The sequence below is a fragment of the Accipiter gentilis genome, chromosome 3 (genome assembly GCF_929443795.1).
Source record: "Accipiter gentilis chromosome 3, bAccGen1.1, whole genome shotgun sequence".
Lineage (NCBI taxonomy): Eukaryota > Metazoa > Chordata > Aves > Accipitriformes > Accipitridae > Astur > Astur gentilis.
This window is the reverse complement of record NC_064882.1, coordinates 42,271,980-42,298,306: the sequence shown is the minus strand read 5'-3', so window position 1 is coordinate 42,298,306 and position 26,327 is coordinate 42,271,980. Positions and strand designations below refer to the sequence as shown.

The 26,327-nt window shown below is 43.3% G+C and overlaps 1 protein-coding gene across 3 annotated transcripts; it reads left to right on the top strand.

Annotated features, from left to right (window-relative positions):
* The first annotated feature begins 265 nt into the window (after positions 1 to 265).
* IMMT (inner membrane mitochondrial protein) lies at positions 266 to 25,553 on the top strand. 3 transcript variants are annotated; one of them, XM_049794418.1, is made up of 15 exons: positions 266 to 403; positions 6,797 to 6,873; positions 7,297 to 7,486; positions 9,360 to 9,480; positions 10,115 to 10,195; positions 11,285 to 11,386; positions 14,634 to 14,770; positions 15,789 to 15,892; positions 17,461 to 17,596; positions 18,384 to 18,513; positions 20,553 to 20,567; positions 22,167 to 22,390; positions 23,580 to 23,711; positions 24,114 to 24,243; positions 24,595 to 25,553. In XM_049794418.1, exons 1-15 carry the CDS (start codon positions 359 to 361, stop codon positions 25,200 to 25,202), a joined length of 2,232 nt encoding a protein of 743 aa, XP_049650375.1. In that variant the 5' UTR covers positions 266 to 358; the 3' UTR covers positions 25,203 to 25,553. The 3 variants fall into 3 exon arrangements, with proteins under 3 accessions (XP_049650375.1, XP_049650385.1, XP_049650394.1); XM_049794437.1 differs by lacking the exon at positions 266 to 403 and adding an exon at positions 1,233 to 1,251; XM_049794428.1 differs by lacking the exon at positions 20,553 to 20,567.
* The last annotated feature ends 774 nt before the right edge of the window (positions 25,554 to 26,327 follow it).

Here is a 26,327-nt window from a genome sequence, read left to right as displayed (position 1 = left end):
CGGGGGCGGTACCCGGAGCCGCCGCTGACCGCCTTGTCCACGCCCGCGCATGCGCCGCCGGGGCCGCCCCCGCGTTCAGGGACACCCCACCGGCGGCGGCGGGATGCAGCATTTGCATATGGCCGATTCCTTCCCCTCTGATTGGGCGCGCTGCCCGTCACTCTCTGCTAGGAGCGGCCACGCCCCTGGCAGAGCGGAAGCCCGAGCGCCCGCCGCGCATGCGCGCTGCTCCTTACTCGCAAGGCGGGCGCGGGGGGGGGGGGGGGGGGGGGGGGGCGGAGGCAGGCGGTGCTAGCAGTTACCGCGTACGGCGCCTTCCTGCAGCCTGCCCCCGGCCGCCGCCGCCGGCTCCGAGGCCATGCTGCGGGCGTGTCACCGAGCGGGGGTCGCCGTGGCCGCGCAGGTGAGCATGGGCGGCTGGCGGCTCGCAGCTTTGGGGGGAAGCCCCGCCAGCAGTCCTCTCTGTCGCCTGCCCTCCGGCCGGTGAGGCCTGGGTGGCCTCCCGCCTCGCAGGGACCGGGTCGGGCCTGGCCGGGCCTGCCGGTGGGGGCGAGGGGAGACAGCGCGGGGCCGGTGGAGGGTGGGGGGAGGGCGGGGGGGAGCGTACGAGGCGCGGCGCGTCCTCTAATCGCGGCTCGGTCTTCTCTGAATGACTCCGCACGCGCGGGCCGCGATTGGCTGACGGGCTTTTGAGGGGCGGCCGCGAGCGCCAACAGGGCGCTTGGGCGGGCGGGGCCCCGGGAGCGAGTTCATCGGGCGTACTACGAGTCCCGGCGTGCAGCGCGGCAGCCCTGCGCGGGGCGGAGGGGCGCGCCGCCCCGCAAGGCATGCCGGTCGTTGTAGTCGGTTACGGGGCCTCCTACCGGGTGGCGGCACCGGGGAAGAAGGGCGGGCTGGATGGGGGGCGGGGCCCGCCCCGCCGCGCTGCCTCCTGGGGGCTGTAGTCCTCCTCGGCGTTCATCTGCCGGCGCCCGGCCTGCCGCCGCCTCCTCTCCCGCCGGTCCCGGCCTCGGGGCAGCGCCGGGAAGCGGCGGCCGCAGCCCGGAGGGGCGGCAGGGCTCGGCGGCGGCACACACGGCCGCCGGTCTCCTCAGCCGCGGGGCGGCCGGGCCCGCTCACCAGCGGGGGAAGGACGTGACCTTGCCTTCCCCGCCGCGGCCTCCCCTGCGCCGCCCCGGCCTGCGGCAGCCGGTACCTCACAACAGCCCTTCCCCGTTTAGAGCCCAGCGGGTCCGACCGCCCGGCCGTGTGGTAACGACGCGGGGGGGTCCCGGTGCTCAGGGTGATGTGTGTGAGGTGCAAGGGGGGCCTGTGGTACCGGGTGGCCGTAACCGGGATCCTTTCGGCCTCCGGGATCCTTTCGGCCTCGCAGTCTGACAGGAAAAAGGAGAGAATATGAGGTGCCAGGGGGAGAAGTGCCTGCTGGGCGTCTCTTCTGGACCTTCACCCTCCCTCGCCACCAGAGATTAGGATGATAATATGCTGCGGAGCCTTTTTAAAGCAGTCGGCCAACTTTTAAGAAGCTACGAGGGTTTATAGGTGAGGGCGACTCCTCTGCCAAGGCCCCAGCTTGTGTTTCAGGTGTCTGCTTAACAGTAATAAAAACAGGATCTGATTTGATCACTTCTGTATACTACTCTACGTTCCAGTGTTTGTTACTCTCTGTTCACGCGGTTCAGCAAAGGAAAAGCTGTGTGTTCAGGCCCCGCTGGCTCTGTAGTTGAAAGGTAACTGCTTTAAAACTAGCAATCTTTTCCAGTGGGGCAGCTGGCGTTTCCTCTGCTGCTTTGTAAGGCTGGAGGGTTCTCTGGGCCAAGTCATCTGATGCCTGCTAAAATAAGACTCTGGGTTTGCAGCCCTGTGGAAAGTTTTAGCTGGGAGTTGAGAAAACAGAAAACAGGCTTGCGGAAGTCTTTATCACTTAGGGCTGTTTGCACTTACTCAGTCTTTCAGAGAAGGTGTTTAGAATGACTGTACGGCACTGGAAAAGCCAGTGTTGTGCTTTGCAGCTCAGAAGTGTGCCTTCAGCCTAGAAAAGTTTGGTGGAAGAACCACGCAAACACAGAGATGCCACAGCACTTGGTGAAGTTTGTTGTCTGTATCTTTACTTCAGAAAATATCTTTTTTTTTTTCTTTTTTTTTTTTTTCCTTCATCCCTGCTCGTATTTCCTGATGAGGCTGAGAACAGTGGACATTTAGTTTGGACAACAAAAGTGTAAAGAGTTTTTTATGCATTTTGCTTCTCTTGATTCATATTGCAGGGAAGCTTTGTGGCATACTGTAGTATATACATGTGAAGACAGTTTCTGGTCCTATGAACTTTCTGCAGCTAAAACTTGGTTCTTTGGGGAGGCAAAAGAACCAGAAACTGGAAGTAGGAGAGAAATATTTGAATTACAGTGCTTGTTTTGCAAAGGTGCAGAATTGTGGACTCTAACCAAGAAGTCCTAACGTGATCTGAGATGATACTTAGGTAATTTTTCTACAAGTAGTGAAAACTTATGTCATGGAAGTAAGAACCTCTGGCGGTTAAGAGGTTGTCACGCAGATGCTGACGTCAGGCCTGGAATGGGCACCAACATGGTGACACCAGGATGCTCCAACTGGCTGTGCTGCCTGTTGCCTTGCTAATAAGGGAAGGCATCCTCACGGCCTGCATCCTCCTGCCTGGGAGAGCACGTTAAATAGACACTTTCTTGCTGGAGTAACAGCATTGGTTCATTCTCTACTCCAGCTGTGGTGATCCCCAGGCAGCCACGATGACACAGTTTTTATATCTTATTATCCATCTTCCATGTTCTTGTCTTTACTACCCCGTCTGCACTCTTGTCCTTTTTTTACACAAGACTTGATGTGTCTTATGTCACAATTAGGAGTTTCTCTCACCCTGTTCAGTTAGCTAAAGCACAGGCCAGAGCCTCGGTATCTGTCTGCAGACCTGATGGTGGCATAACTAGAATGACAGCATCTTGCTGGTACCTTGCTATTCAGCTAGTGAAACTTGATTATTTTGCTTTGATACAGCCCAAAAAGAGACATGTGTGGCGGTGTTTTTTTTTTTAATATTAGGAGTAGCAAGTTGTAACAATATTTTTTAAGAATGGAAATAAATCCTTTTTACATATATGTTATATGGAGACTGACAGCGAGGCAAGTCTGCTCCTGTTTTGCGATGTTAAGATATTCCTTTACAGGTCAAAAAAATCCAGTTGTCTTAAGGAGAGCTGGAACTAGTCAGGACTGTGGGATAACGGGTCCCTGAGGATGCTCGGTTGCTTAAGCAGACTGAGAGAGCTGGGAGGCTGATTGTGGCTGAATGGGGATAGCAAAGCAACTGCTACTCCCCAAAGCCAGAGCAGTGTGAAGGTTTAAGTACAGAAAATCCCAGCGGAGAACTTGTCGTGGAGACTGGGAAAAATTTTATCCTTCTCTCTGACTGTGAGCTCTCAGCGTGGAGGATCAGTAAGCTTGTTAACAAGTAAATTGAAGTTGTGGCTTTGAGAGAAGTGGGTCTTCATCATAGTGATTTCATAAATATTTTCAGCTACATGTGCAGTGCTGCAGAGAAGCTCTTCCCATATTTAGAGTATTTCTGTAGTTTTCTTTGAAAAGAAATAGAGGGCTTTTTGTAAAAAGGTACGATATTTGGCAGAAGTCTTGAGTGATGGGAAATTAATTCGAGTTCTGTGGTCAGATATCCTTGTTACACCTAACATCTATCATAACAAAGACAAACTTCCTCTGAAGTTTCTGGTTTGCTCTTTCTTTTTAAGTACACAAATCCCATGTTGCAGAAAACCGTACATGTCTTGCAAGCTTCATTCTGTACAAATTCTGGGTCAAGATGCTTAAGTCTGGTGACTAGGAGAGGTTTAGCTGGGACTGCATGAAGAGCAAAGGATGGTGTGTCCTGTGTCTGGTTATTTGAAGTTGTGTGTGATGCATAAGCCTGCAAGGCAGACTTTATTTTTTTAATGATGTTCTGCCATGCTGTGCTGTACCTGTCCTGAGTGCTTTGCCAGGGGGACCTCACGTGGATAACCTCAAATGTCAGATTCACTGAGGCTCTTAATATTAACCGGAGTGAAGGTATGATATGCCCTGCAATGTGATTCTCATGGTGATGTAACAGTAGATAACGAATGTAAAATAATAAGCATTTAAGACGTTGGGTGAAACAAATAGTACGTAGAACTGCTGGAAGAGGAGGAAGAAGTGGCAACAACTGTCCTGCAGTGCTGTTGCTCCGGGGATCTGTGCGGTCTGCCTTATCAAAAGAGTTTTCTCTATCTTCTCTTCTGCAGGACAGCAAGTGGTATATTTCTGCCTTTTACAGGACATAGCAACGCATGTGTGATGCATTTCTTCCAAATCCTTTGAGGCATTATTACAAATAAATAACAAGGGTCTAAAAAATTACAAACTCCTGAGAATTATGCAAAGGGAAGATTAGCAACTACCATTTCCAAATTTCCAAATTACAGTGATACAGCAAATATAAGCAAGATTATTATGGTGGCTGAAAGATAACAGTGCTTCTTTAAAAAATTGATTTTTAAAAAATCAGTGATTTTTGGAGGTAGTCGTGTATTTGGATGCAAGGGAGAAAAATTAGACTTGGACTTCTTGTAAAACGTTGGTACCTAAAGGTTTTCAGTTGTTGTTCTCCTAGGCAGCTCTGGGAATTTCTGTTTGTTGCAGCATCTTGAAAGAAACAGCTGGTGGGGGCTTGTTTCGGGTTTAGGTTATTGCTCCCATTGCTATGTGTACACTAGCACGAGAGTCTGACAGCGTAGACTGAGCACCTGCATTTTGGTTTCTCTCATTTTGATGAACGATGAATAAAAATGAGGATTTAGCTAATCACAGAACAGCCCTGCTTGGAAGAGACCTTGAAATTTTATCTGGTACAAAGAGCATCTGGACTAAAAACAATAATCCCACCAAAAAACCTCCATCTGGTGTACAAAGCATAAATGCTGAACAAGAAGCAGCAAGTTTTCTCCTCTGCCCTGCTACCTCCCTAAGGGCAGCCTGTTCCTAAGCGCAGGAGCGGAGGAGTGTTTACTGAAGGTGAGAGAACTAAACGGTCGGGCTGTTATTTGCCATCACTAGGTGTGAGTAGGGGCTGTAGCCAACGTGAAAATAGATGAACTGGCCCAGGCACTGAGGTTACAGTTGTGGCAGCTTCAGTTGCCTGAAGTTCCCTCTTGCTGTGGCGCGGGGTGTGATAACCTCCAGAAAGCCTGGCGAGGGGCTGGGGAGTGATGGCTTATTTCCAGGTGACCATTAGGCAAAATAATGTAAATCCAGGGTGTGGGAGGGGACTGAAAGTGAACAGATCAATAGAAAATACACACACACCCTGCCCCCCTATTTTATGGGGTTGAGCTGTACACATAATGCTCAAATATTATGCTCATCCTATGCTTCATGGTGTAATAGGACGTATTGAGGCTCTGAAGCATGTCCAGCAGTTAAGTACAAAATTATTTAAGAGACTTTTATTAGTGGCGTTCCATTTGAAAGGACTGGTGAAGCCTTGGTGTATGCTTCTGGGGCAATCAAGTCTGATAATCAAAACCATTACAGAATATATCTATTATTTTGTCGCCCATTCTATCCATTGTAAACCAGAAAATCCGCCATGGAGCGCAGCTAGGGCTCGTGAAGGTCTCAGGGGTAAGAAGAGCACATTTCCTGTTGCTGTACACATGCTTCTGTTACTAATTAAAAAATTCTGGCTGCTGTTCTGGAAAGAATAAGAATTCAGTGTTCCTGTTTCTCATCTCTACGCTGTTGGACAAGGATGGGGCCTAAACCACAAGACTTCTACTTGTTACTTATTGCTGTATGCAAAAGGAAATCGAGAAATTTATCTTCTGGGGGGTATGTTGTAGTGAAGCATCTCCCAGTTTTCCTTTTTTTTTTTTTTTTTTTGTTTGTTTAAAAGAAAATTTCCTAATTGGCCAAAATATCTAAACTATGGGAAAAGTTCTTTTTGTGCCTTGTACACTGATTTCCCATGAGTCCTGTATTTCTCTCTTGACAATTCACGTGTGGTGAAAAAAAAACCACCTGAGGGGGACAGTGTTTTTCCCTCTGTAGGCTGGAGTAGCTTAACCAGTCCTTCTGGTAAATCTTAATTTTCAGCTAAAATATAAAGAAGATAAAAATCTTGGGTAATGTGGTTTTTGTTAAGTAGAATATAATGAAATATCACTCTTTGTATAGTAATTTCATTTATATTATAATCTGATGACTTTCTGGAAAGTGTATGCGTTGTTAATTCTTTTAAAGTGAAAGTCTTGGTTTGGAAGCTCAAGGAGAACTGCTTGTATGTCTTCAGAAATAAAAATAGGTTTAGGTATTAAATATATTTTTTAATAGTTTTAAGTATTTAAACAGCTGTTGTTGTCTTCTGCACTGCTCGCAGCTGAGCTGTTCTAGCTCATGAGATTGTTGAAGAGAATCTGAACTATCCCAGTTGTACTGCCCAGACTGGAGGTAGGGAACATAAGTAGGCAAAAGAAATGCAGAAATAAGCTGGAGTAGGTGGTGGTTGGGGTTTTTTTGGCTCGTTTTTCAAAATGCCTAATTACTTCTTTAAAAGTCCTTAACCTACAAGCTGCATGTGAGAAAGCTCTCTTTGTTTAGGGAAAACAGAGTCCAACATCACTGCTCTAGTGTCGGCTGCCGCTTTCCTTCGGAGCAAACCAATCTGATACTGCTGTTAAGGTGAAGAGAGGTTTGAATGTGCTCACTGCTTAACTCTTGCCTCTTCCACCCCTTGCAGAATAGCCGGTGTGGGAGACAGTCACTCCGTCCATTACGCCTGTACCGTGGATATGCTACCCCACCGGGAGAGTCTGGGTATGTAGAAAGTTTTGGAGGGTGGAGTTGGTTCTTCTGTTGCATTGACCAAGAGGGAATCTGCTCCTTAGTTTCACCTGAGAGCAAATTGGTAGTGGTGGGATTTTTTTTGTTGCATAACTCTTATTCTCATGGTTTTGTGTATTCCTCATTAGATTCAGTCAGGTTTAAATGAAGCTAATCAAGATGATAAGTATTTAGAAGGAGGGTTGTGGGTTGCCATCTTATCTTTGGGTTAGTCATGAACCAGTATGGTACCAGGGATTTGCTGGTGCTGAAAGTGAATTAAAGTGGGTGCTGGGTTTGTTGGCAGGCTTCTGGAACAGAGTGTTTGTCCCCAGCTGTAAGCTAAAGACTCACAAACTGTTTGATGTTCGTCACATTATACAATTTATATAACTTTCACTCTTCTTTCCCCCTCAGTGTTTCTGTAGGCAAAATCATTGGTGCAGGTGTCCTGTTTGTGGGTGGAGGAGTAGGTGGAACCGTCCTGTATGCCAGCTATGATACGCAATTCCGGGAAAGTGTAGAGAAGGCCGTTCCCTACTCTGATAAACTCTTTGAGATGGCACTTGGTCCTGCACCTTATAGTGCACCGATGCCAAAGAAACCGGTAAGTGTTTCCGATTCACCCTCACCCCTTTTTTTTTTTTTTTTTTTTTTTTAAAAAGAGTATCTGCTCTTACTTTTCAAATTCTGATTAATTTTGCTGTGTCATAAGAATTTTAAGAATTTGTAAGAATTCTTAAATTAAGAAGGTTTAAGAATTATGAACTGAGGTACTACTTTGTTCTGCATAACAGTGATGCTTGTATGTTTCCCGTTTATCATCTTGTGATTGTGGTCTGTGGGTTGTAAAACTGTTGTTTTTATTTACAGTAAAATAATTAGTAGGATCCTAACTGAACAGCTGTTCTCTTTATACTCACAAAAATTGGGGAGAGAGAGAGGTAGGTGACACATTGGAATTCAAGCGTTTCACTGTGGCTAAAGATTCAGCGTAGCCAGCGATGTAGCAGGATTAGACAATGTTTATTCTAAGCTGAATTTATTTTAAAGAGAACTGAGAGCTTTTCAAATTGATAAAACTTTGAATGGCACAGAGCCATGCGTAAGCATCATACTTTGAAATATTAGTGGCATGACTCTGCAGAAGGGAAAATCTGATGCTGCTTTCAGCACAACCCTGGCAATTGAATCTGGAAGTTTCTCTGTTCCTGCATCTGAAAGCAAACGCTTCCCAATTATCCAAGAATGCTGAAAAGCTGCTTTGGTTGTGGCTGTCCTGAGCCTTCAGAAGCCATTTGACCTTCAGGAAACCCAAAATATTTTTAACTGGAGTTTAAGAAAGCTGGTTTTTAATGAATGGGAGAATATCAGTTAAACAAAACTGTACCTCTTCTGGTTTTAGTTACACTTGACTTGTGATCATCCAAGCTCTTAATGCCTCCCAGGCACTAGTCAATTTTGCAAAACAGACTGGTCAGATGGCAAAGTTATCACTTGCCCAGTCGTGGCTCTAACTCATATGCTTTTATTTTTACCTTGTGGCTTTGTATGATGGATATTAAAGGGTTAATATCATAAAACCTTGCAACACTCTGCACTTGAGTAAGTGTTCATCTTCGTTGAACGCTAGCATCTGAACCCTTTCAAAGGGAAATCAGTGAAGTCATGCAACTCTGATTCTTCCATGCCTGTCAGCCACACACCATGCCTGTAGCATCTTCTGTTCAGTGATACCCAGATAAAATCATTACGTTTGTTCTTTTTTTAAAACATATCTTTAATTACGCACTGATGTCTCTTTAAAACAATTATATATTTCTTCTACTCAACTTCAAAAGGAATTGCCTAGAAACTGGGCAGGGTGGGAGGGGTGACACCCATAAGTGTTAGTGGACAAAAAAATTACAATTGAGGGAGCAAGCTGTTGGAGCGCTTACCTGAAAACTGAAGCTGGGTTCGGATGACTGATGGCCTAACTTGTTTTGGCAGTAAGCGCTCAAGAGGTTTGAAACGAAGAGAAGTGTCAACTGAATTAAGGTATACCTGTATGGAGTAACTAATGTCCAAGGGGAAATAATGGAAATCTGCTTTCTGGAGTTGTTTCAGACTTTCATGTGCCTGCGATTTTTATGGTTTCTGCATTATCTGAAGTGTTCAACACACTCAGAAGTGTTTGGAATATTTGGAGCATGGAAGTACTTGCTTTTTATGCATAACTTAACAAATATTTATTCGTAGTGAATACTGCCACTACTATACCTTCAGTTTTGGAGAGGTGAAAATTGTAAAAATTCCTTCTAATTTAAAAATCAAGGCAAGAAATTATATGCCTTGCTACTGTTTTCATGTGTACCTTGAAGTTTATATTTATGATACAGTCGTCTGGATGTGGAAATGTTCTTTTCTGTTATAATGGAATCGGTGAGACATAGGCTGTTTGGAAAACTGATGATATTTCTTGGTTTTGATTTTTCAAGGTACCACAAGGTCCACTGAAGATCTCATCTGTAGCAGAAGTAATGAAAGAGTCTAAACAGCCTGCTACCAAACCCCAGATAAGCAAAACAGAAGCTGTTGCTCCTGCAGAGGAAAAAGAAGGTAACTTTACAGTGTCATGTAGAGAGAAGCTAAAGACTTAATGATCTCTTGCATCATATATCCTAGGGTAGATTAAAATAGTTCTTTGGAGTGGTTGAAGATGAATATGTTAGAATTTCTTAGAAATAATGTTAGTTTCTTTTCAGTCATGAGAAAATCTGTCTGAAATGGCTTTAGCTTTTTTTTTTCTGGCTATTTTTCTGGAAATCTATTTACTTTATAAAATATTTGGAATCTAACACAAACAATGACTGCGCAGGTGAGATAGGAGACTCAGCAGAAAGAGCACTCTGGGTGTTGCACTCTGAGGCCATTTACCTCTTCTTCTCTGTGCAAGTGAAAGAAGCTTAATTTTGGATAATCACAGAGGTACTGTAAAGCCAGATCAAATGGAACTGGCTTAGAGAGGAGCAGTTGTGACATCTTTCTACATTTGTGTCTCATGGCTCTGTGTGTGTATATTTGTAAGCAATACCTGGTTACTGTTTGTCCAGGAAATTCTCTTTTTCTGGAAGTAATATTAGTGTCCAAATGATGTTTCTGCAGAGGAAAAAAAACCTAAGTCTTGTATCTGTGTTCGTATATTGTAGCTCGTATATACTAACTGGTTTTGTTCTATTACTGTATTTAACAGCAGGCAAGGCTGCAGCTCAGATCATCTCCGCAACAGGTGTAGCCATGTCAGTGCCGGCTCCGGGGATACAGACTGAAGAAGGTGAAAAAGATCATATAAACATGATGAAGAAAAACAAAATCCTGTAGCTTCGAGTGCATAAATTCTTACTTCTCTGTTGGTATTTGTCAGTTTTTAAAGGCGTGATTCTCGTGTGCCTTTTGCAGAAGAAAACTTCCATCATCTGTTAATAGATTTTTAACATACTAAGAATCTGAGGTCGATACCTGGGACAGGTATAGGTATGAATGCAAGAGGAAGGCCTGCCTTTATGCTGAACTGGAACTTGTACAGTCCAGATTGCCTCTGCTCTTTGTGGCTTTCTGATTGCTGTCTGCCTGGGACCAAGTGAAGGAACTGCATTTATTGTTTAACTCAACAAGAAATGCTAGCTTCTATATGATAGTCTCTTTCAGTTGAGATATTAATTTCCTTATGTATGACCACATTTCATAGAAAGTATGCCAGCAATAAGTAAATACATTCTTCAGAGTTTTAGCATCAGCATTATTAAAAGGTAACTTGATGGTTTTTGTTGCAGCATGAGTCTGAGAGCTGAGAGGTCTGGGCGCTCTCCTCAGTTCAGATGCAGACTTGCCGTTGGTCTTGAGAGAATTACTTGGGTCAATTCTCACTCTTAAGGCATTTTAAGTAGCCCTAGGCTAAGGAATAGAGTATAATTGTGATTCACCATAGCTCCCTCCCTAATCTTTCTTTACTTTGGCTGGACTGTTCAAGTATGCCAAAGGAGAACTAAAAAAAAGAAATAAGAACACATGTTCACTTTAAATTTAAACTTGGTACTGCAAGTGGTTTTCCAGTTCTTGCTTTGCCTTTCACTTCTGAATCTTGTGTATATTTTTGTAACTAGACAGCATAAAATCTACAGATGCCTGCGAGGTATCGATGCTACTATTTTTAATTTTAAGAATATTTGAGACTGGCCTTTGTAGTTACAGGTATAAAAAAGCTTGAGGTAGTTTCAGCATGGCTTCATGCAGAATTCAGATTTATAAAGTGATACTGACTATAAAAACCAGCTTTGAAAAGAAAGTTACTTCTTTAGAAGTAATCCATATACTTATTTGGACTCTCTGCTAAAACAGTTTAACTCTTTTTACTTCTGAATAGTTAAAGAACATGAAGGTTCCCATGCTATAAAAGAACGGTCACCAGAAGAAGTTGCAGCCCGGCTTGCCCAGCAAGACAAAGAGGAGAAAGAGAAGATAGCAGGTAAAGTCCATACTGATAGTTTTCCTGTACATGTTATACATGAGAGAAGAATTGTTGGACTGTATTGGCTTTGGAGTTCTAAGTTGCTTGCACACCTTTTTCTTGTTGTCCCTGTGTTGTGTTGGCGGAACGAGTGGTGTTGAAGCTTCTTCCCCCCGCTAAGAAGTAACTGCCCCCCGCTAAGAAGTAACTGATAGTCAAAGAATGATGGAAAATTTTGGGTTGAATGGACCTCCAAGGTCTCTAGTCTACCCCCTGCTTGGAGAGTTGGGGCATGTTGCTCAGGGCCTTCTCCACTGGAGGTTTGAAGCTCTCCAAGGATGGAGATTGTTCCACCTTTCTGAGCAGCTTTGCCAGTGCTTCTTATGATGGAGGACTTGATACATCCAACTAATTTCTCTTGTTGGCACTTGAATCTGTTGCCTCTTGCCCTTTCTCTGGGCACCTCTGAGAAGTCTGGTTCAGTCTCTTCTGTGACACTCCTTTAGATGTGGAAGGCATTACTTAAAATACCCCTTCGGCTTCTCTTCTTTAGACTAGAACAAGCCCAGATCCCTCAGCCTCTCATCTGTGTCATGTGCTCCCATCCCCTAACCATCTGAGTGCCTCTCCAGTGCTCACTCCCTGGTTTGTTTGTACCTTTCTTACACTGAGACACTGTATTCCAGAGGTAGTCTCATCTGGAGTCTCTGACTCCACTGACGATGTAGTCTCTTAAGTGCCAATTAGAGGGAAATCATTCCTTCGCTTGATCGGTGGGATGTGCTCTTGTTTGATGCAGCCCAGTTAATGGTCAGGACTCATTGCTGCCAGAGCACGCTATTGACTCATGTTCAGTTTGCCATCGTCTGGGTTCCTCAGGTCCTTGTCTACAGAGCTGCTGCTTAGACTTGTTTGATAGTGGTTCAGGGACGGTATGTCAAGGCGCTGTGAAGAGTTGCCTGTAGGTTCTGGGTTGGGAACTATGACAGTTCCTTGCTTGGGTTCTAACTCAGACAGACCTATTAATCCAGCTGTATTACTGAGAGGTGGTCTTGCTTTTTCTGTGTCCCAAAGCTCATGTCCTCCTTGTGTCTTGATCAAAACAAAGAGTTTTGCTTCCCCCTTTGCCCCCCACTTGGTTTATTAGATTTTAAATATGTCTGGGCTGTTGTTTGGTCTTGGTTTGACTGCAGCACAATTGTTTAAATCAGGAGTTTTTGGTCTTTTCCTGGTTTGCTTCAGGGGAAGCCAGAAAAATAGAGACATTTTTTTTGGTAGATGGTGTTTTGCCTTCTAGCATGTCTGGGCAATCTATAATCAGCTACCTTGATACTTACCTTCTGAAAGCAAATGCAGCTCAAGCTGCAGATTGCTTAAAGTGTTAGAAAGCTTCCGTATCGTCCTCCAGCCAGTGTTGATGAGGACAAGAGGGAGACCAGCCTCTTGGAGAAACAGATGGGCGAAGGATGACTTCTGACTTGGGGCAGTGCAATGGCTCTGTAGACCTTCTGTGGTGAGGGAAAGAGTCTTTGGGGGTGGGTAGGCTAGAGGCATTGACTACAAGGATGCTGAACAGAAACTGTTTTTAAAGAAAGTGGCAGTTTACTGCTAACATGGGTGTAGGGAGTGAAAATAGGCTTGAAAGGGAGTTTAACAGGACTGAGGCCACGTATTGGACATGCTTCAGCCTGCTGTGGGAGCTATGGCCATTTTATTTTACTATTCTCTTTACGCTTGGAAAGGGCTGATGGTGGAAGAGGCGCTGGCACAGTGTGCTGTGTGTGACCTGTCCAACTGCTGTACACGTGAAATGGGATCTTGGCAGATGTGTTGACCACATTCCGACTTCCCTCTGAGTGCTTTGGTCCTCAGCCAAAGTCCGAGCCTTGGGCTGTTGTGGCACACAAGGGATGAGAAGGATGTACAAGCCGGGACTTAATGGGCTCAGAGTAGACATGCTGGTTGTGGTCTGCTGCTGCTTGCTTCTGTTCAGAACTTTGTGTGGCATAGAAGAGCAACAGGAACAGAAACAAGAGGCTTGGCATTAGTTGTTTGCTTCATACAAGGACTTTTTTTGCAAGGGAAGAAGTTGAAATGTTACGCTGAAAAAATCCAGAGGAGTATTTACTGGAAAGGTGGATTTACTTACCCACTACTTAGAAATAAATGGCTGATTCCAGAAAGACAGATATTGCTTGGTCTGATGTACCATTCTGGTTTGGTTCCTGCTTGAATAATTAATAGCTCATTTGTGCTTCTATACCAATAGGAATAGATAGTTGAGTCCACCACCTTGTTGGGTAGGAAGAATAACTCTGCTTTTGGAATATATCATTCCTTGTGGAAGATAGGAACATTTACTTGTTTCTTCTTAATAACCATTGTAACAAATGAAGATGGAAAATACCTATTTCTGCACCCACCTGCAGAAACATGGTAAAGATCTTCCACTGAGTAGCTTTATTGCTCTGTCATGGTTTAACCCCAGCCAGCGACTAAGCACCACGTAGCTGCTCACTTCCCCCCCCCCCCGCAGTGGGATGGGGGAGAAAATCCGGAAAAGAAGTAAAACTCGTGGGTTGAGATAAGAATGGTTTAATAGAAAAGAAGAAACTAATAATGATAATGGTAACACTAATAAAATGACAACGGTAATAATAAAAGGATTGGAACGTACAAATGATGCACAGGGCAATTGCTCACTACCCGCTGACTGACACCCAGTTAGTCCCTGAGCGGCGATTCCCCGCCCCCGCTCCCCCCAGTTTAGACACTTGATGTGACGTCCCATGGTATGGGACACCCTGTTGGCCCTGTTGGTCAGCTGTCCTGGTTGTGTCCTGTGCCAACTTCTTGTGCCCCTCCAGCTTCCTCGCTGGCTGGCCATGAGAAGCTGAAAAATCCTTGACTATAGTCTAAACACTACTGAGCACCAGCTGAAAACATCAGCGTGATATCAACATTCTTCACATACTGAACTGAAAACATAGCACGGTACCAGCTACTAGGAAGACAGTGAACTCTATCCCAGCTGAAAGCAGGGCGTGCTCTATGTGCAGACTTGCACCTTAGTACTCCTCTAAATAAGAAGCGTGTTCTGGCAACCTTTCTTCTTCTGTAGGCTGCAATGGTAGTTCCTGAACTGACCAATTTTTTGGAGTCATAGAAAACAACATAAGGAGATGCAGAAGATATAATGTGTGATTTTACTAATTCTAAGGCTCTCTTCTTTATAGTTTAATTCAGCTAATTCATTTTTTTCCAGCCCTTGCTGAAACTCTAGAAGGAGCCCTAAGCGCAACAGCTCGTATAACCCTTCAGGCGATCACTGCCCAGGAGTCTGCTGTGCAAGCAGTGAATGCCCATTCGCAAATACTGAAGGAGGCCATGGACAATTCTGAGGTAAACTAGACAAATAGGGACAATTTTTTTTTTGTACTGTGTTCAGCAAAACTTTTCACAATTAAAGATAAAGTTGGAAGCTTTTCTTGCAACGTCTTTACTTTTATCACAGTTTTAACTAATCTTTCCACTTTTGAAATGCAGTGTAGTTGAATAATACATGGGATTTGCTTTTGAATTTGTGGGGGTTTTTTCCAACTTCTTTATTTCACTTTTGCAAGAAGAGAAGTTCAAGTTAATACATTGATAGTCTTCACGTTGTATTTTAATTCATTGTATTTTAATTCCCAAGCCCATTTTTTACCTAGATACAGTTAGGGTATCATGCTGTACACCCTGACAATTTCATTGAACCATTCCCTTTGCCAAAATCTTGTTCATTTCTTGTCTGGAAATGCATAGGGGATGCATGAGCAATACCAGCTTGTGGTTCTGATGTGCTAATGCCAGGGTTTGTGTGGAACCACTGCTTCCTGTTCAGTTCTGGAGCAGAGAATGTAATTTAGTGGCTAATCAAATGAACAGGGGCATATGGGCAACTAAACGAGCACTCGAGATTTAATCTAGTAGTTAGAAAAACAAGTGTTGTAAGAGTTTGCTTTTAAGCTTAATACTTAAGCTTACCTTAAAATTAAGCAACTTTTAAAGTATTATGGTACTTTAAGTATTAAGCTTAAAAGCAGTTTTAAAGTATTACAGTACTTTAATACATGTAGAGATTTCCCCACAAAATGTTGTGGCACGATACAGTGATCCTCACACAAGCTCTTCTGCATGAACAAATGGCTGTTGCTCAGGTGGAAGAAAAACATTAAGAACCAAACAAAACCAAACCCAAATGTTGGAAGAGAAAAATAATTTGTAAAGCTTCCAGCTGTGTTGTTGGTAAAACACAAGAATATTGCTCAGTTTGAGTGAAATGTGTAGCAATGTGTGAATCTCTACAGGCTGTCATTTTTTTCTGATAACTCTTATTTAGTGATTGTAATGACCCTAATTAGCAATCTGTGCTTCTTAGGCTGCTGGGGAGAAAAAATCATCTCAGTGGCGCACTCTGGAGGAAGCGCTGAAGGATCGGAGGAGAGCAGTGGATGAAGCCGCTGATGCCCTTCTGAAAGCCAAGTAAGTTGCTTGTTTTTAAGGCTTATCAAGTGGTAAGTTAACATCAACCATGCGAGGGCTGGCAGGCACTAGATTTGTTTCTAGAAAGTGTGCAGTCACCTGTGTTCATATTAAACTGACATGTTTGTGACAAATCAGAAAAAGGTTTCATACACTAATGAATATTTTAATTTGCAGTGTGTACATCTTGGGTGCCTGTGTGCATAGTCCTCACTGTACCAAGGAGTCTGAAGCAGTCCCATTTTCCTGTTTAAGAACTTGTTTATCTCCTTAGTACTTACAGTATTAGTAAGTTCAAGATTTAAAAAAAAAAATAAATCCATAATCTTTTTAGTATTGTTTTTTGGATAATTTTGTCAATATTAAACCTATTGTAAGGACTCCATGACTGCACACTCTGTATTGAGTCAGTAACATCACTAGCTTCTTTTAGTTGTAATGAGAAATTAAACCTTACAGCATCATTTGGCAGTTCCATTTGTCAGCAGAGTTGCTTTTAAGGTTAGATTTTTACTAAGTGTGCATCTAAGAAAAACCTGAATTCTGAAATGGAGCATTGCTTGTACTCAAGGTTCTGTATGAACCGTGTTGATGTGCATTGAGTCTGGTGTGCAGGCTCATGGTGTAGTGATTATAGCAGCCAAAGTAAGACGATAGACAAATAACTCCAAGTTGCCCTTGTGATGAGGATAGAAATAAATTTGGAAACCATTTGATGCTTCAGAGGCTGAGGGCAACATCATCCTTGAAGCTGCGTGGTTGCTATTTAAGTTTTAAATGTCTCTTATCTTTGAAGTTGCTGTGCTGACTAAAAATAGTTAGGTGTAACTGAGGTTTCAAAGAGTAGAACAAAGCTAATGCAAACCCCAGATGCGCTAGCTTTCATTCTCTATTGCTCTACTGGATGCCTTTGCTTTTATTTATTTACTTAACTTATTTTAAAGCTTGTTCCTTATTCCAATGAGGTAATTAGAAACAAACCTCCATTGGTTTGAATGGCTTTGGAAAAGGAACACTTTTTCACTTTTTCCTTAATTTCCAGTTATGCTAGATGAAAGCAGTTCTTTCTTAATTACAAAAAAAAAAATAAATCTATCTTTACAGAGCTCTATAAATTTTCTCCCATCCTCATTTACCTCCACCAGTCACCATGTCCAAAACACTTCTGCAAGAGTAAGCCATCTATATTAAAAATGTTTCCTTGATACTCTGTTATGTGATGGAAATGTCTGCCCTCTAATACTAACTTAGTTTTACTAATACTAACTCCTTTCAGTGAACTGTCTTTGATCTTCCCCCTCCAGCTAAGTCTTAAGTACTAATTGCACTGTAAATAATTCTCATTTTACATGAAATAGACACACTGACATCTCTAGGTTTCAGGCTGTGGAACAAAAATAATCTTTAATCACAGCATCTTAGCCATAGAGCTAGATGTAGATGGAAAGCACCAGTAGAGTTATCCAGTAGTTCTTACTATAAATACAGACAGCATAAAGTAAACTTTTCTTTGGGGTTATGTTGTAAGACCTGTATGCGTTACAATTAGCAGATGCTTCTCTTTTCAGAGAAGAGTTAGAGAAGATGAAAGGTGTAATCGAGAATGCCAAGAAGTCTCAGATCGCAGGAGCCAAATCTCACATTCTTGCTGCAGAAGAAAATCTTCATCATATGATAGTTGACTTGGACAATGTTGTGAAAAAGGTAATGCTTCCACAGGCTGTTTGTAATTGCCATTAAAGTAAGGACTACTTGGCAGCTTGCTTTAAATTGCAAATTCTGTCCTTTTTTAGCCATACTCACTCAGACCTGAAAAGATCTTTGTGAGAACTTGAACTCTGTCCTGAAAGAGTCTCCAGCCAGCTTGATGGGTGTCAGTCCCTTCTGTGGGTGACTTGTAATTCTTTGTTTGATTCCAAGAGGAATTTAGCGTGAGGTTAGGGAGGAGTAGGAGCAGTATGTGCTAATGACTTGGTGAGTAAATCACTTCACAGCTCAGAAGACTGGGGAAGAAATGTAAAGGTGAAATTTGTCTCCCTTTGCAGGACAGCTGATAATTCATCAGGTGCATTTTGAGTGAGTTTCATGGGAACATCAGAACTTACTGAGAGGAGGGCAGCTGTCGTGAGATGAGCTTATTAAGCCTATATGATAGCTGTAAGCAGAGAAAAAAGAGCTAGAGATCCTTAAAGATACAAACTGAATTTAAGATACTCTTTTGGTCCTGTCTGGGCTACAGACTGGCTATCTAGTTACAGTGTGCATGTGAGAGGAAACGGATTAGTGGTAGTTCCAGCAAATAATTATTGTATACGAGAGGTTTGATATCACAAAGTGGGGGTTTTTTCTCCTCCAAGTGAGCTTGCTTCGGTTGGGCTGGAGGGTAACGCGATCTGTCTCTAACTCAGGGGCTAGCTTTAAATTACATATGCCTCCATGTCCTCAACACTTGCCTTAAAAAATAAACTAATCTCATTTTTGTTTGTTACAGGTTCAGGCAGCACAATCTGAGGCCAAAATAGTAGCTCAATATCATGAGCTTGTGGCTACAGCTAGAGAAGAGTTTCAGCGAGAGCTTGACAGTATCACCCCCGATGTACAGCCTGGCTGGAAGGGGCTAAGTAAGTCTGCCACTCCAGGGTTACTTCGTGCTTGTTACACTACAAACGGCAGTGACCGGCATGTTTCTGTAACTACAGCCACTGAATTGAATGTCCAGTGTCCTGTTTTCCATGTTGTTTGGCTGGTTTGAAGTGAAAATCAGTTCACAATTAAAATAAGTAATCTAAAGCAGGTGTTACGAAAAGGCTTAATTTTGGAAACTACCTGTGCTGCATCGGAAGTTTCACAAAATACAGCTCTCTTCCCTCCCATGGTATCCCAGGGAGAACCCGGTCACTGCAGATTTGGGTCAAATCCGTGAACTTGCTGATAGAGTATTTGTCTGGTTGACTCTCTGTGATTATAGGTATTCTAATACACCGTTATTACAGAGTGATAAAGAACTCCCTGAATTTCTCTACGTTGTCACCACTGAAATGATAGATATACTGAAAGAAAGAATTCAGTGTTTATACACTACATACCCCAGTATATGTTATTTCTAAATTAAATTGACACAGTAACTTACCTTGAACAACAGCCAGTACTGTGCAAAAGCAGTGAATAGGCATGTTATGGCTTTTTATGCCATTAATACTGCCAATTACTTGCCTGAGATCTGAAATCTCATGAGCTTGTATTTATTTGAGCTGCTTGGGTTTTTCAACTTGAGCTGTTTTCTGCTTTCCTTATAACAGAAAAAAGTGTGAAATGTGATTAAATTCAAAAGCATAGTTAGTCTGTTTCTCTCTTACTAGAGGAATAAATGTATTATCTTGAGCTGTTGGAAATGTTCATACACCACCGTGTTGCAGAAAGCAAGCAGGAAAGGAGTGGAACTCATGTGAAGTCATGATGGCTTAACAGTCAGCTCATCCACAGTAATCCCCTCTGCACACTCCTTGCCCAGAGGTACCATTACTTAACTACTTTCATTTTAAAGATAAGCGAAGCTGCAGAAGGTGGAGTGTGTGCGTATACCATTACTGTGGATAAGCTACTGCAAGAACTCGTGTGGTACGTCCATGGAGCAATTACTGCCTGTTGTAGTTCAAAAAAATTAGTTCCCTAAAAACATTTCCCAGATATTTTCAATCAGGGTTTTAACCTAAAATGTACTAAGTCATCTCAAACTTTTCTAGCCTCGGTGTTCAGAGGGAGCTGTTGTAACTTTATTTCTGAGTTAGATTTCTTTCTAGATGTGATAACTACTGTTTGAAAAAAATGTGGTGTTAATATTGCCTAATAGTTTTCTTGAGGTATATTATGAAGAATTACAACTTACTGTTTCTTAATATTAATTTATGCTTTAGAAATGTGGACCATAGTCCACAAAATTATTTTCCTAGCTGAATGAATACACCAGATCTCTGGAATGGCCAGTTTTTGCTTAAAAACAACCAACCAACCACCCAGTACATGTGGGGAAAACATTTTAAATGAACAAATTGTTTGTGGAGTTTGCTTTTGGGGTGTTAGTGTTGAAGACAAAAATTTATTTAGGCACCCTGGAAATGGAGCTGCCTTTCCTTGTGCAGGATAAAGGGAGAACATCTTGGGTTTTGTGACCGCTGCCCTTTTGAGGGAGGAAAGGGAATATCCCGGTAGCTTCCATGCACTCAATTTCATACCAGTGTGACCTACTGAAGTATATGGGACTGACTTGTTAGGGTCCGCGACTCTCCCTGCCACTTGGGAATTTGTTTCTTAACCAACTGCTTCTGATTAATAAGAACCTAGAAATGTCAGACTGGAATTTCCAGTGTCCTGTTGCACTTTTCTACTTCAAACTTGTATCCCTTCCTTTGGCTAAACTTGAACATTAACCTGTGGGTTTCCAAAGGTGTTTTAGTGGTTGGCATGTTTTGGGCTACATCTTGCTTGTAATATGAGAGACTTTTATACTCAACATACTGTTCTTCATAAATTCCTAAAGACTTGTCTTATATTTAAGTCACTGTAGACAAGAAGCTCTTAGTTTTCTGTTGTACGTTTGCATGACTGACTTGCTGTACTGAATGTGCGTTAACTTTTCCAACCTCTCCTCTTTCTGTTGCAGAGATAACTGACTTAGGTGAGTTCCTGTAACTTGTTCTGGTCTTGTGAATGTCATCTCTTCTCTTTGTCCTTTTTTATGTTTGTGTGGTACATGACTTTAAATTACAGGCAGTATCAAGAAAGGGGTGAAATGTTGCACTCCTAAAATATTTCAGGCTAAGGTGTGCTTTGGGATCCTTTCCGCTAATTTTGCACACCTAGCTTAAACCACAAACTCTTTGTTTAGCAGCACTTCCCAGGTCAGTGTGATCGCTGGCTTGTGAAAGCCAGGTTTAAATTTTCTTTCTGAATTTAAGCCAGTCGATGCGTGCTGCTGAAATTCCAATGAGAAACAGAAACTTTGACCAATTCCAGTTATGCTGTGTGATGGTGTTTGTCAAGTAGGCCCACCTCGCAGCAGTCCTGGCTCGAGGGAGGTGCTGGATACACCAGCTCCTGCAGATGCCACTGCAATGTCCAGGTACTTTGTATGCTTGAACAGCCACGTAGGGCCATTCCGAGCTGGGCTACCAAAACCAGATTCATTTAATTTGAAGTTGGCTTGACTCTCCATGTTTAATCTTCACGACTGATTTTAGAAGTGTTGGTTAACTCACTGATTCTGAAGTTGATTATTATTTTTTCCCTTTCGATCAAAGAAATGTCATTTAAAACTGGAGTGCAGTAAAACCCCGTTCTATTTGTAACAGTGTTAAGTTCAACAGCTGAGCTTAGGGGTGCTGGTCAGCTTCCCTGCTGGACACAAGCACCGTTGCACTGAGCTCTCCTGTGCCAGTCCTTTCTCCAGCAGCACTCAGCAGCAGGACAGCTGATGAACTGTGGAATTTCACTTGCTTTGGACCCTCAGGAACGCTTCCCCAAGTATTCCCTGGTTTTCCATTCAGGCAATTTAGCTGGCAGCCAGTGCAAAATGAGCTGCAGCATTTTACAGAGTCTAGGCCATTCTCAGGTCATCAAATCTACATGTGCTGCAGGTGTAGCTTGTGTCCTCCTCCATTCCCAGTAGAAAAATGGCAAACTTCTTAGCAGACACAGATGTAGTTATGACCCCTGCTGCTCTTTGCGTAGCCAAACTGAAAGGTACAAATTGGGGTAAGAAATCGTGTTGGGAACAGTTGGTCTGGAGGACTGTTGAAGAGAGAATGTAACTCTGGCTGTCTCTCACAATAACTTCAGTGTTTTCAGGATCAAATTTCCATAAGCTTGTACCCAGCTGGAGGTATCGGTGCTCAGGGTTTTACATATCCTGCAGCTCTGTGCTGTCACAGGGGAAAAATACATGGTGGTGTGAAGACCAGGAAATGGACAGAGTTGTCAACAGTCTCCTCTAATTGAGTGTGACATGGATATGGGACTGTAAATAATAGCTGTGAATAATTTCAAAGAAACTAAGATAATTTCTTTCCTAGACAGAAAGTACTTGCTTGTAGGTGTGTCTCGAAGGGGTATTGGGTGGCCATTAGCACAGGTCAAGTCTTGAAGTGCTCAGAAACTTCTCATAAAGCACGCTAGCTGATCAACTACATGGAGCCTCAGAGGGCTCGAGTGGGAGGTGGGCAAGCACCGTGGCAGCAGTTTCCCTGCAGACCTTCCTAATGCCCTGTGTTTTCTTTAGCTGGCCAGTTATCGACAGACGACTTAAATTCTCTCATTGCACACGCCCATCGTCGCATCGACCAGTTAAACAAGGAGCTGGCGGAGCAGCGAGTGAGGGAACAGCAGCACATCGAGTCGGCCCTGGAGAAGCAGAAACTTGAAGACAAAAAAGCATTTGAGGCAGCTGTGGCCAAAGCGCTGGAGCATCACAAAAGTGAGATTGAAATAGAACAGGAGAAGAAGGTAAAGTGGTGTACCATACCTCTTTGAATCTCTGGCTCAAAAAGAATGTAGAAGAGCAACCAGGATGTCCTGAGAGATAGGGCAACTCCCAGGCTAAGCGTGGAAAGGAGATGTTGAGCAAAGAAACTTCTGCAAAGTTAGAATGGTAAAATCATACAGTGAAATGGAAAGTGACTTCTTCATGTTAACCTGTCTGCTGTTGGAGCTAGGATCACCGGGTCAAAAGACATGTTTGATCTGACCCAGTATGACCGTCTTAAGGTCATGTAATCCCTCCATCATGCCTCTAGGAGGTATCTCCATGTCCTTCTGCTCTTTGCCAGTGGTTTCTGATTTGATTTCTTTCAAAAGGACTATGAAAAGTCAGAATTTTAATGCTGCTTTGGACATGAAGCAAGTGCAACTTACAAATGTAGGAGTTTGGGCATTGGAGGTTTTATCTTTTGAGTTATCATATTGCAGGCAGACAATTGTGCCAAATAAGCCTGCTGTTTTCACATACATGCCTCTGAAAATGAGATTAAACACTGGCCATTAGTTGAACAATTTGCACTAAGGATTTCACCTATAGCCTGTTAGTTCAAAGCACTGCAGTAATAGGTATTAATTTAGAGCTCTCTTAAAATGTCACTTGAACGGTCATCTTCATATTTAGTGGAAGGTTGGAAATGACACAATCCTTTTAAAAAACAAAAAAACCCACTGTTCAACTGCTCCTAAATAAACCTGCACCATGCTCCCTCGTGCTAACCTGCACTCTCTAAAGTGGCTATTTTGGACAAGGATCAGGGACAAGGGGTATTACCATTTTCTTAAACTCTGTAACTTGGGACAGTATTGCAGCACATAGGGAAAAGTTAAAGTACGTTTTGTTTGGAAGCTGGTTTATAAACACTGGAGTGTTTAGTTTGTCATGTTACTGTATCTTTTATATACTATTTTGATAACTGCACTAAGTGCCTAGTGAGTATGGCCACCAGTTACAGGCATTGTGGACTGTGAAGCCATCCTTTAGCATCTTTAGAAAGAGGTTCAGCTATAAAAATGGACCTCGACAGCTTTTTAAGATGAAACACGGGCTTTGTCAATGGCACTTCTATAAAATGTACCCTAGGTAATTACTGATAGATGATAAAATCAAAGCAGATGAAAAAGAGCAGTGTAATAACAACCGCTCGTGCCTGTACAGGTTGAAGAAGTCCGAGAGGTGATGGAGAATGAAATGAGGACCCAGCTCCGGCGGCAAGCTGCTGCCCACACAGACCATCTGAGAGACGTTCTGAAGATCCAGGAGCAGGAACTAAAGGTGGAATTTGAGCAGGTAAGGGAGAAGAGTCCCTAAGGGAATCAGGGGGATATTTGAACCCTTGCAAAGCACACGCTGCACAGGACAAGAGTCCTGAACCATCTTCCAGAAGACTGAAATGCAGGCTGCGGGGGGAAGCCTGCTCATCTTGAAGAGATACAATAAAGTAGCTGAACATACACGTTTTATTCAGACCTGTCTTATAGCAAAAGCTTTTAGGTGAGAAATTTTGGACAGTTACAAGTGCCGTTACTGTTAAATTCACCCTAATAAGTATTCTTACTGGTATACTGTATTTACTACATGCATTGTCCCTAACAAGAACAACAGATTTATAGAAACATATCTTAAAAATAAGGTAAATGTAATTAAACAGCTGTTTCTGGTCTGATATACATATATCTTGTTCTGTTTCAGAACTTATCGGAGAAACTCAGTGAACAAGAAATGCAATTCAGACGCCTTACTCAGGAACAGCTCGACAACTTCACGTTGGATATAAACACTGCCTACGCCAGGCTGAAAGGAATTGAGCAAGCAGTCGAGAGTGAGCACTGAAATTGCATTTCCTTAAGCGCTAAAGTCGTGATCACTAAAGGCCTGTTACCCAAACCTGGGTGTTTAAACCCAGACTTAGGCACGTAGCTCATGGGCCTGGGTTTGCCACACTGAGCACCCAGCAACTCCCAGCTGCGTGAGTCCAAAGCCGGTTCTCCCAAAAGCTGTCGTCTTGTTCTGACCCCGAGTTGTGGAACACAGTTGCTTTAAGATCAAGTGCTGAGGGGGCAGCTGCTTTTGAAAGCAGAGCGTTTAGAAGGATGGCTTTTGCTGTTGTGTTCAAAACTCTTGCCGTACGTGTGCGCCCAACTCAGAGTCCCCATCTTGGCTTATTTTGCAGGTCACGCAGTAGCAGAAGAGGAAGCCAGAAAGGCCCATCAGCTGTGGCTTTCTGTTGAAGCGCTCAAATACTGCATGAAAACAGCCTCTGGGGATAGTCCCACAGAACCGCTGGAGAGCGCGGTGAAGGCCATCAAAGCCAGTTGCTCTGACAACGCGTTTACAGAAGCCTTAACAGCTGCTCTCCCTCAGGAGTCCCTGACGCGGGGAGTGTACAGCGAAGAGGCCCTCAGGGCACGTTTCTACACAGTCCAAAAACTGGCAAAAAGAGTGGCTATGATCGACGAAACGAGAAACAGCTTGTATCAATACTTCCTGTCTTACCTGCAGTCGCTGCTTGTGTTTCACCCTCAACAGCTGAAGCCACCTCCTGAGCTCAGCCCCGATGACCTCGACACGTTTAAATTACTGTCTTACGCTTCATATTGCATTGAACACGGAGATCTGGAGCTGGCGGCTAAATTTGTCAACCAGTTAAGAGGAGAGTCTAGGAGAGTGGCACACGACTGGCTGACCGAAGCTCGAATGACCCTAGAAACAAAACAAATTGTGGATATCTTAACAGCATATGCCAGTGCTGTGGGGTTAGGAACAACTCAAGTGCAGTGAGCTAGGATTGTAGTTTTGGAGGCAGTTCAGCAATCGTTTGTGCCGGAAAGAAATCCCATGATCTCCTAAGGGTTGCAAACCAAGCTGTTGGCAGGGGCTGGAAGTGTTAAATCAAAGCACGGGTACCGTCTTGTTTCCTTGCACTGTATTTAACTTCATCATCTGTTGTATTTGTATGGGTTTTGAGTTACCATGACAACCAACTTCAGGAAGCTTCTCTACAATTTGTGTAACAATTTTGTTTCCCCATCTTACCAAGCGGGCTTGTGATCCAACCAAAATAATGTTTGTAACCCACCATTAATGATTTGCCACTTTGTCAGCTGAATAAAACAAGACTTCAACCACTTTCTTCTGCTGTTCAGTCTCCTGTTTAAAAATCAAATAGAGCTGGGCAGTACAAGAACAGCCGTTCTCCAAGACCTGAGGAAGACAAAACTTACCCGTCTTCCTCCTTTCAAGGAGCAAGAATTCATTGATGTGATCAGTGTCTCTATTCATCAGTTTGTACAGCTGTAAAAAAAATAATCCATATACAAGTACAGGTTGACATAACTTAAGCTGGTGTCGGAGCACGTATGCTGGTGGACTTCTACCCCTGTGTGTTTCTTCTTGTCAGACCTGCTCTTCTCTAGTTTTAGAAGACCAGGTACCTCTCTCTAGAAGTCAGACTTTAGTTCAACCATAAGAACTCACATAAAGAACAAGCTCTTTCCTTCTCTTTCTTACCTTTCCCTTAATTCTTACCAGTGGTGAAGACGGATTGATTCAACCTACTTAGTACCAACTTGCTGAAATGAGTAACCGTGGCTTTGTCTCCTTGCTGATCCAGTTTTAAATAGTTGGTACAATATAGCAAAGAGCTTTATCTTTGATCTACCCCTTAACCTGTACTAGTCACACATTTCTGGAAAAGGCATGTTTGCTTTCTGAAGCAAACCTTGCCTTCAAATGGCTTTACTGCCCCTCCACTCCTATAACGGGAGGAACACCTGACTTTGAGCCTTTCAGGTGTAGTTTGTTCTACCTCTAGCAGCTGTTGTTTTCCAAACTCATTACTGAATTATCCTTAAGCTGCTTTCCACAGCAGTGTGTTCTTGTCATGCACATCAAGGTTTTATTTTT

Bases quoted from the DNA above. Each gene is read 5' to 3' on its own strand.
- IMMT (XM_049794418.1), top strand. From the start codon at position 359: ATGCTGCGGGCGTGTCACCGAGCGGGGGTCGCCGTGGCCGCGCAG. The intron at 14,771-15,788 runs GTAAACTAGACA...TGTGCTTCTTAG, and splicing joins AGGCCATGGACAATTCTGAG to GCTGCTGGGGAGAAAAAATC. The intron at 22,391-23,579 runs GTAAAGTGGTGT...GTGCCTGTACAG, and splicing joins AAATAGAACAGGAGAAGAAG to GTTGAAGAAGTCCGAGAGGT.